Genomic DNA, 10,122 nt, shown 5'->3' with positions numbered 1-10,122 from the left:
ATAATTAATCCTTTCATTATAACATTGTTCTCCATTCTTCATAACACAACTTATGCATCCTAAATATGTTTTAAAACTTTTACGCTCCGTTTGTTTGGGCAGAAAACATTTTTTGAAAAATATTGTTCACTTTTAAAGGCGAAAAACGTTTTCCAGACTAAAGTTTTACACCACATTACCACCAACACTCTCACCTCCACCACACACCACCAGAACTACGGCCACTGCTACTATCACCATCGTTATCACCAACTCCGCACCACCACCACCACCACCACCACCACCACCAAACATAGAAAAATATTTTCTCCAGAAAACATTTTCTGAAAAAAAGTTTTCCTTAGAAAATGTATTCCATTTGAAAATGTTTTCCGCCCAAACAAATGGAGCGTCATAAGACAAACACATTATGCATAGTACAATGTTATATAATTGTTTTGCATTGTTTAGAATGTAATGGGTAAATGATATCTTGATGTTTAATTTATGAAATATCACTACACCACTACCACCTCCACTTCACCTACTCCACCTACCACCTCCACTTTACCTACTCCATCTACCACCTACTACCACTTACTCTTCTATATATAGGAATCATTGTAGCATTCAATAATTCAACAATTACAAACATCAATCAATAATACAATTCTCTTTTTCTCTTTATACATTAAATTTCTACATGGTATCAGAGCAAGGTTAAGCACTTTGTATTTTTCGCTTCATCGGCGGGCGGCAACCTCGCCTTGGCCGTCCGCCGGACCTCAACCTAATCTGCTAAAATTTTTCTACACATACCTTGAAATTTCCTTTCTGAGTGCACTACTGTTCAGTCGCCGGAGACCACCACCGCTTGCACGTCGATGTCCCTTTGCCAAAGCTCCGTCGCGACACCGGCCTTCCTTGCGTCTGGTTTCAATCCCCTACTATTCCAAGCCACAAAATAGGGCACGACTTTTGAGGGCTCGATATCTATATTCATGTATATCTTTTGGGCAGTCTATATACACACTCATACAGTGTCTTCTACACCGGTAACATGGTACAAGGGCCCAACCCTTCTTGATGCCCTCGACATGATTACAGAGCCCAAGAGGCCATCAGACAAGCCTCTTCGTCTCCCACTTCAGGATGTCTACAAGATTGGCGGTATTGGTAATTTGGCCCACTTTTTTGATCAACACCAGCATATAGTTTCAAAGAGATAACTATATTATATAATTTTTTCTATTTTAAAATATTTTTCCACCGTCCAAACCTTTTTTTTATCTTATATATATAAAAAATTGGATGGAACTCACGTGGGTGCTACTTTTTCTTTTTCTTCTTTCCACAGCCCAACTTTTCCTTGAACCTCAATTTTTTATTATTAAAAATAAAAAAATAAAAAATAAAAAAATTCATTCCATCTAATTTTTCTGCTCAGTCTTGTACCTTCAAGCCATTCGGATTTGCACAATACACTCATTTTATTTCTATCGGGATTTCGCCCTGATCACAATTTTACACCAAAAAAAAAAAAAAACAACAAACCCAAACAACCACATCCACAGGCGGGATTTTTCTTCTCTACTCTGCCGCCGGTCTCTTCTTCTTGCCTCCGTCCTGAGCGGCCCTTGCCGGTGCTGCCTCCGTGTTTTCCACGCCGCCCAGCACGTTCACTCCCCCATACTCCTCCACTGCAGCATATGGCGGACCTCCAAATCGGAACATCACGGTGGCCTTCCGCTTAAGCTCCTTATTTTCCGCCTTTAGCACACTTATCTCTGCTCGCGCATCCTTATACATGCGCTGGAGCAGAGCCAGTTGGGCGTTTAACTGCTGCACCTCATTTGTCCTACTCTGCAGCCGGTGCGACAAGTTTGTGACCGCAGTCATGGTTTCCACACATGACTTCAATGTATACTGATTGGCCTCAATATCCGTTTGCACTGCCATTTTTTGCTCCACCGACCGCATCGGAAAGTTCAACGGAGCAAAACCAGAGGTGTTTGGTTGAGGTTCACGGGCCACCTCACCTGTTATCTCTCATGTTGACTCGTTGAGTTCGGGAAAGAGAGTGAGCAGACCACGGGAAGATGAAGCCATGTTCTGGGTAGCTGAACGGGAAAAAGAGGCCATGTTTTTTGGGTTGCTGAGTGTTTCCAAGAAGGGTTGGATACAGAGTATTTACAGATTGTTTCAGAATGACAAGTTCAGAGGTTTCAGTCTGGTTTGGTTTCCTCCGCCTCCGCATTGGTTTATATTGACACTGACGACGCGGCCGACACGCCGCTCTGTCGCTCACGTGCCTCGCCGCGTCTCCGGCTCACCTTTTGATGGCTCGACACTTTCTGTCGGGCACGACTTTTGATGAAGTGGGCGCGCCTTTTGAGGACACAACTTCTGATGGCACGCCTTTTTATGGATTGGGCACGCATTTTGATGGCACGTTTTTTTATGGATTGGGCACGCCTTTTGATGGCACACCTTTTTGAAAAATTGGGCACACCTTTTGAGGATGCGACTCTTTAAGGGTCCAACAAGACTCTGTAAACTGTCCCGACATTGATTCCGGTTAGCTCCTTCATGGGTCCGACAAGACTCTGTAAACTGTCCCGACATTGATTCTGGTTAGCTCCTTCATGGGTCCGACAAGACTCTGTAAACTGTCCCGACATTGATTCCGGTTAGCTCCTTCATGGGTCCGACAAGACTCTGTAAACTGTCCCTACATTGATTCCGGTTAGCTCCTTTATGGGTCCGACAAGACTCTGTAAACTGTCCCGACATTGATTCCGGTTAGTTTCTACAAGGGTCCAGCAAGACTCCGTAAACTGTCTTCTACAACGGTCCGACATGACCCCATAAACTGTCTTCTACATCGGTCCGACACGAGCCAGTGTCTTCTACATCGGTCTTCTACAACGGTCTGACACGACCATACAGTGTCTCCTATCCTCTTTTATTTTTTATGTATTTTCTTGTTTTGTTACTCTCTCCAAACTCAAGTTGGTTAGTTCCTATCCCCCTTGAGTTTGCGGGGGGCTGTTAAAACCTATCACCTACTTCACCCACTAAACCTAACCCACTACACCACTACCACCTCACCTACTCCACTAAACCTAACCCACTACACCACTACCACCTCACCTACTCCACTAAACCCACTACACCACTACCACCTCCACTTCACCTACTCCACCTACCACCTCCACTTTACCTACTCCATCTACCACCTACTACCACCTACTCTTCTATATATAGGAATCATTGTAGCATTCAATAATTCAACAATTACAAACATCAATCAATAATACAATTCTCTTTTTCTCTTTATACATTAAATTTCTACAAAATATATATACCTATTTAATGTAAAAAGTGTATTGTGTTACATTTTTTTTGTTATCTATAAATAAATTGTTCATTTCATATACATGACATATAATAAACTAGCGCAATACTAGTACAAGACTAACGACAAAGAGAAATGCACACATAACATGTGTTGCTTAAGTGGCAACGGTCTTCTTTACCAAACTTATGATCTTGGTTTCGAGTCCTATCCTCCTCTTAATATAAATTTTACATAAACACCAACTACAAGGGTATTTTGGGAAAACCCAAAATATGAGACATCAACACCATGAGAAGCCTTTTCATACATAATAGTATAGATAGAAGATTTATAACAATATAAAATTTTAACGTGTTCCAAGCATGTTGTGTCTTGCATTTTTCGAAAATTGACGTGTTGGTGTGTTGGTGTCATGTCCGTGTCTATGCTACTTAGACAGAATCTCAGTTATATCACTCATTCACCATGGATAGAAACTTCACCACTCACTAATCAATACAATCAGCACATTTCTAACTTACTCTTCCAGTAGTGCAATACATAACCTTGTACTTTACTTAAACAAGTCATATAGTTTTCTTCAAGTCTTTTGTCATTTAAGTGACTAGGTCATTCCTAGTCTTGAATCCATGATTTTTCCCTCATGTTTGGCCATGAGGCAGTTACACAATCAGTGCACACCAATCAAATATAAAGACATAATTTAAATGCTAACCATCTAGCTGAACATGCAATCCTGTAGTGTGTTACATGGACTCTTCTGTTTTCCCCATAGTACTTGTGTCTACCGGATATGACATGGTTAAGGATCTGGGATATGTGTCTGACACTCATACCCAATTTAGACATTCAGATCCTTTAATTTGTGACAATACACGAAGAAGAAGAAACTCACATTTGTCAATAAAGCAATGTTTTTAGCCTCTCACATGAATTAGATATAGAAATTTTATATTTTTCCTAAATCCTAATTAATTTCTAGTATATTTCTACATTATTTACAGCATTTCATCCGAGAATATTATATAATATACAATATATATGTGCATATGACATGTCCCCGTACCCATAACCAATTTTGGATACATACCCCAAGATCCTAAGATTTAAATTTATGAAGATCTGACACTTGGATACACACCCGCAACCGATACTCGTACCTGAGTCCATGTAACATAGGTCCTGTATAGGTATAAATTGCACAGCATTGCCTTTTTCACAAAATGACTTTTTAGTTTCCATATGCCATAGATCAGGAAAATGGGATGCAGTAACTTCACGTCACACTGGTCCATTCCTTTACCCAGTCACTGATCTGATGTTCAGATTCATGGTTTAACAAATTCTCCTCTACGCAATCACTGAACCTTCAGATTCATGGTTGGTCTGTCTGGTAGTCTAAATTATTACCTAAATTTGTAACACTTGATGCAAATCCAATTCTTGTAATGAATAATTTTACATGACCCATCTCCACACATTTTAATTTGTATATGCTTCTCATGATATGTTCAACATTCGACTACAAATTGGTCTGGTTTTATACTACAAGATTAGGCACTTCTTCTCCATATTTGAGTTCTAGTAAATTTGTTTTAAAGACAAACAAAATTCAATGGTGGTATTTAAAAAACATTTTTTGAAAATTGCCAATGAAAATGTACAAGGAGTTTAGTCATTTCTCTTATCAAAAAATAAAACTTCATTGGTCACTTAAAAAAAAAAAGTGAGCCAAATTTTCCCAAAGCCAGGGTGAACTGAATTTACAAATAAAAGGATATGTTCTGGAGGTTTACACAGAATAAGGCCCGAAAGGGTCAATATTTGTAGTCTGTGTGTCCTTATGTCACGTGGCTTCATTATTACAAATTGCACCCCGAAAGAACTCCATCAAATTCATTCAATAAAACACCAGTTATCCATGCAAATCCAATTCCTGTAAAATATAATTTCACATAACCCCATCTCTGCATGCACAAATTTGTATATACTTCTCATGATATGTTCGATATTCAACTGCAAATTGGTCTTGTCAACACAACAAATTAGGCACTTATTGTCTACATTAAGGTTATCAATTCCATACCATACCGGCCAATACAGTCTGAGATACTGTTTTGCCAAAAACTGATACAAAAATGCATTGATTCAGTCCCGATGAATTTTCTGGGCTGTTCAGCCTTGATGTGATAAGGCTCACACTCCCTAGCACTAAAAAAGGCTGACACCTCTTACAGTTGATGTTTATAGTTATAGGCTTATAGAATTTTGAATCTCTCAATAGTCTCATTCAGTCACTCTCTGTATTTAAATGCATATATGAATTAAATGTGTATGCATATTTTGGATATTTGTATGTAAGTTTAAATTTTATACAAAATTCACATTATATTATACACATACAATACAACTTATATGTGTTTGTAAAACATAAATTTCTCATAAATATTGTTATAGAATGCCTTCGGAATGAATATTTTTTTCTTTTTTTACCAGTATGATACATTCTATCAAATGTATGGAATTTTATAAATACATACAAACGAAATAAAAAAGAATAGTGATAAATCCAAAACAGTACCCGAAAACATTCTAGTAGCCATACCTACTATGCGGGTGACAAAAAAGGTACATTAAACAGCACAGTATTGACAACATTGGTCCACAATCATTTCTTTTCTTTTATTTCTTCCTTATCCAAACAAAAATGAGAGAAATTATAATCTTTTCTTTTCTCTTATAACTTAGGTAATCTTTTCTTTTTCTTTTCTCTCTTCACTCCTAAGTTCCCAAACATAGTGTAAGATTAAATTATGAAGAAAAACAAAGAGTATACAAAGAACTCACAGGCTCCGAGTCGAGTTTAACAGAGGGACCGATAGCTCCTTCGCTGGATAATAGTTGCCGAAGCCTTGATGGCAAGCTCGACCTTAGGGCTGCCATCTCACCCCTACTTGTCTACTTCTATACACTGCGCGCGCACACACACACACACATATATATATATATATATATATATATATTGGCGAGAAAATCAAATCACAATCTTTAGATTGAATAGATAAGAAAATCAAATAGATAACAATAAAAGGGTTTGGATTGAACATAGAATAACGAACAAAGAGATCAGATATACGTGTAGAGAGAGAAAGAGGGGAAAACCTGGTTACCTGAGAGAGGGCAGCGGTGGATTGCACACGCATCCCAAGGTTCGAATATACAGAGAAAAAGAGGGATTTGAAGAGAGAGAGAGAGAGAGAAAAGCGAAACCCCAAAGCGAAAAGAGAGAGAGGAGAGGGGTGTGTGTATCGTGTATTGTGTATTGTTTAGCCCTTGGAAACGTAGAAGAGGGGGCGTTTTTCCAATCTCTATCTGCTGCTTCCTATTTTTATTTTTATGATAACGGCACTCTACTTTTCTCCAGCCACTCTACTTTTCTCCAATGTTAGGGTGGAATTTTGAAAAATAGATGGAATCGATTAAAATGGATCGAAATTTTGTTTTTTATTTTATAATTATACATATAAATTTAAATTTAGATTTAAATTTTTGATTTTTTGTGGATAATGCACCAATAAATTTCAAATTATAAACTTTTGAACCATTTAGTTATGCATTTTATTTTATGCACCGATAAGTCTGATTTGAGTGGTAATGACGTTTTTATACATTGTATTAGCCAGTGGTGTCCTGAATGTTATGGGTAAATTAGGGTTTTGGTGATGTGAAAATTATGTTTGTGCCTAAAAAACTTATTATAGTCTTTTTCTATTTTCCCTCCATCCCAATCAAAATAGAAGAGACAAAAATGGAAACATTGTGGATTCTCGATGTTAATGGGTGTAGATTGCTTTATTTGTAGGAATGGCAGCGAGGCGGGGCGAGCTCGGGGATCGCACTCCTCGTCCCCGATCCCCGATGGTTGCAATGTCCCTGTCCCCGGCCTCAACCCCCAACGGCGAACCTGTCACCGACTCCATCCCCGCCCCCTAATAGGGATCGGGTCCCCATCCCCGAAAATTCCCCGCCCAAATCTGTTTTAACATCATCAACAACTTTTAACATCAAAAAAATATCAAGAACATCAACAAAATTATCAACAACAAAATTATCATCATCAACATGTGCATCAACTACCAAAAAAAATAAAAATAGACAAATAGATCTGAGATCAACACAGATCTGAGTGTGCATCATCAATCAACACAGATCTGAGATCTGTGTGTCATCAAACAAATTTGAGATCGGCGATGGTGACTGCGACGAAGGTGGACGACGGTGGCTGCGATAGGCGATGGTGATTGCGATGAAGGTGGACAACAGTGGTTGCAATCAGCGATGGTGACTGCGACGAAGGTGGACGACGATGGTTACGATGGACGAAGGCGATGGACGACGGTGGCTACCAGCGATAAAGGCGGTGGCACTGAGGGGGAGGAGAGGTACGAGAGTGAGAGAAAGAGAGACTCTAAGTGAGTGAGATGGAGAGAGAGAGAGATGAGAGGCTGTGATATGAGGAAGAGAACGAGAGAGAGAATAGACAGAAGAGAGAGAGTGTGTAGATATGAAATGAAAGAGAGAAAGAGAGAGGCAGAAACAATATATAGAAAGTATATTATATATATATTAAAGGGTTGTTTGGGATGATCTAAATAAGTACACTTTTTGACTTTTTATGAAATATGAGTTGGATTTGGGTTGGGTTTGAAGTGATGTGTTAGAGAGGTGATGTGACTTAAATAAGATGATGTGACTTAAATAAGATAGTGGCTTTTTGACTTTTTAACTTTTCTGAAACTTGCCAAACTAGCCCTAAATCAGGGACAAGCGGAGTGAGGCCGGAGCTTGGGCATTGATCACCGTCCCCGGCCCGAAATTGATTGGGGATTAATTTTTAAATACCATCCTCATCCGTTGGGGATATTTTTCATGAAAAAACCGTCCAAATCGAGATGGGAGATCGAGTCCCCGTCGTACCGGTTTCAAATTGCCATCCCTATTTATTTGTTGTTTATTCGATTTTGGCAACGTGAAACCCTATATTTGTGTTACGAATTTTGACATGTGGTTCCCCTCAAACCCTAAAATACAAATCTCCAATTCTATCAGTGTAGTAATTAGGATCAAGAACTACATCATTCCGATGTTGGGTTGACGTTATCGACGTATAACTGGCATTTGTACACTCCTTATTAACGATTTTGGTTTAGACCCAACCCATTTTGTATTCTGGACTCGGGTTTCATGATTTCGTATTGTTGTTCATGTCTTGTTTTCCTTGTACGTTCTTAAATTTGGTTATTGGATTGTAGTGATTATGTTTCGAACAGGTTAGTTACTTAGTCTTCAAACCTTTGTTGCCTAGAATTTTGCTCCTCCACTCGAGTGGCACTTCTTGCGCTCGAGCGAGATTTGTGAACTCGCAATACTTTTGCAGGTCTGCAAAACTACTGGGAGAGTGTATTCTACGCTCAAGCGGTTTCTTCTGCGCTCGAGCGACCCTTTCTGTACTCGAGTGTTGGTCTGTTGTCTGCAAAACTACTAGAAGTGTGCATTCTGTACTCGAGTGTACTTCTTGCGCTCGAATGGAACAACTTATTGTGTCTAACGCTCGAGCGTCACTTCTTGCGCTCAAGTGAACTGTGCATATATCAGTTCACAGCAGCACATTTTTACATCACTTTTTCATATATTTTTCTCTCAAAACCCTAGATCTAGAGCCTTTCTCTTTAAAACCTACCTTCTCTCTACATTTTCACCTAGATCCATTGGGTTCTCTACCCATGTGCCTTTGTTAAAAAGGTAAAGCATCTTAAGGGCTACGTTTTCATTCGAATAGAGTTGCGTTTGAGCATCTTTAAAGTTTCCTTCTTGCCTTGGTCGACTTCTAGCTTTGAGGTAGGAATTTTCAATACTCTTCTATGATTTTTAACTTAGTTATTTGTTGATGTGTAAGAAATATTGGAACTTGGGATGATTTTGAACAAACTTAGGGTTTTGGTTTAAAATCAAAAGAGGGGTTTTTCCAATGTATGTATTAAAATTGATTATGGGATTAGATGTGAGGTTGTGTTGTGATAAATTTATTGATTTTGATACCCGAGGTTGATTTCGAAAGAAAAAAGAATTGCCTCAAATAGTTATTTCGTATAAAAACATGAAATTGGCATTAGGAATATGAAAATGGATGGATGTTTATATAAATGGTGGAGTTGGGTATGTATTACCTCTCACCTATGGAAATTTGAATAATTTATCTGTCTTGAAGATTGTATATCTGTTTAGAAATATCTGTTTTGGGCTATCGGTGGAGGATAGTTATGATTGTTGTAGAAATTGCATAATAATTAGGTGAATTGAAACTTATCACTTATCTGTTGTCATTGAATATGACTATGTTTTAATACATTGTAAATATATGATGTGTGGGATGAGAAAGGGGATGCACTCCATGTTTGGGAGAAGAAAGGGTATGGACTCCATTGAATTAAGTTGGCCTGTGTGTCCAGGGTGAAAGTCCTGAAAACTGTATGTATACATGGGTGCCGGTTCCCGCGGACGAAATATCCGTAAAATGACAAATAAAAGCGTTTATATAATGGTTGTGTTGCTTAGAAACCCATCGAGTTGTATCCTTAGTGTGGTTGTTTGAATGAATTGGTGAATGTTTCATGAAATAAGATAAAACGGTGAATGAATCATGAAATAAGATAAAATGAATTGAGATAAACATGAACTGTGATATAAAGCTTGGCATGGCATGGCATGGTTTTGCAAAAGAG

At 38.6% G+C, this 10,122-nt stretch overlaps 1 protein-coding gene and 1 long non-coding RNA gene across 3 annotated transcripts in view; both read right to left on the bottom strand.

Annotated features, from left to right (window-relative positions):
- Positions 1–6,749, bottom strand: part of LOC114269751 (E3 ubiquitin-protein ligase UPL2) — a 24,122-nt gene extending 17,373 nt beyond the window's left edge. Inside the window, exons 1-2 of one of the 2 annotated variants that reach the window (XM_028211105.2) lie at positions 6,511–6,749; positions 6,188–6,311 (exon numbers count right to left, since the gene is read on the bottom strand). In XM_028211105.2, the coding sequence (XP_028066906.2) occupies positions 6,188–6,283 (96 nt within the window). In that variant the 5' untranslated portion in view covers positions 6,284–6,311; positions 6,511–6,749. The remainder of the gene's footprint in view (positions 1–6,187; positions 6,312–6,510) is intronic. The other variant, XM_028211106.2, reaches the window with a different exon arrangement.
- Positions 3,023–3,237, bottom strand: LOC145792758 (uncharacterized). Its single transcript, XR_014332608.1, has 2 exons — positions 3,147–3,237; positions 3,023–3,104 (listed from the first exon to the last, which is right to left on the bottom strand). It is a non-coding gene; the product is annotated as an uncharacterized LOC145792758 (long non-coding RNA).
- Positions 6,750–10,122: the final 3,373 nt, after the last annotated feature.

The sequence above is a fragment of the Camellia sinensis genome, chromosome 6, assembly GCF_055761805.1.
Source record: "Camellia sinensis isolate YWXY chromosome 6, ASM5576180v1, whole genome shotgun sequence".
NCBI classification, from domain to species: Eukaryota; Viridiplantae; Streptophyta; class Magnoliopsida; order Ericales; family Theaceae; genus Camellia; species Camellia sinensis.
Note: the sequence above shows the minus strand (reverse complement) of the source record. Positions and strands in the feature narration are given on the sequence as shown.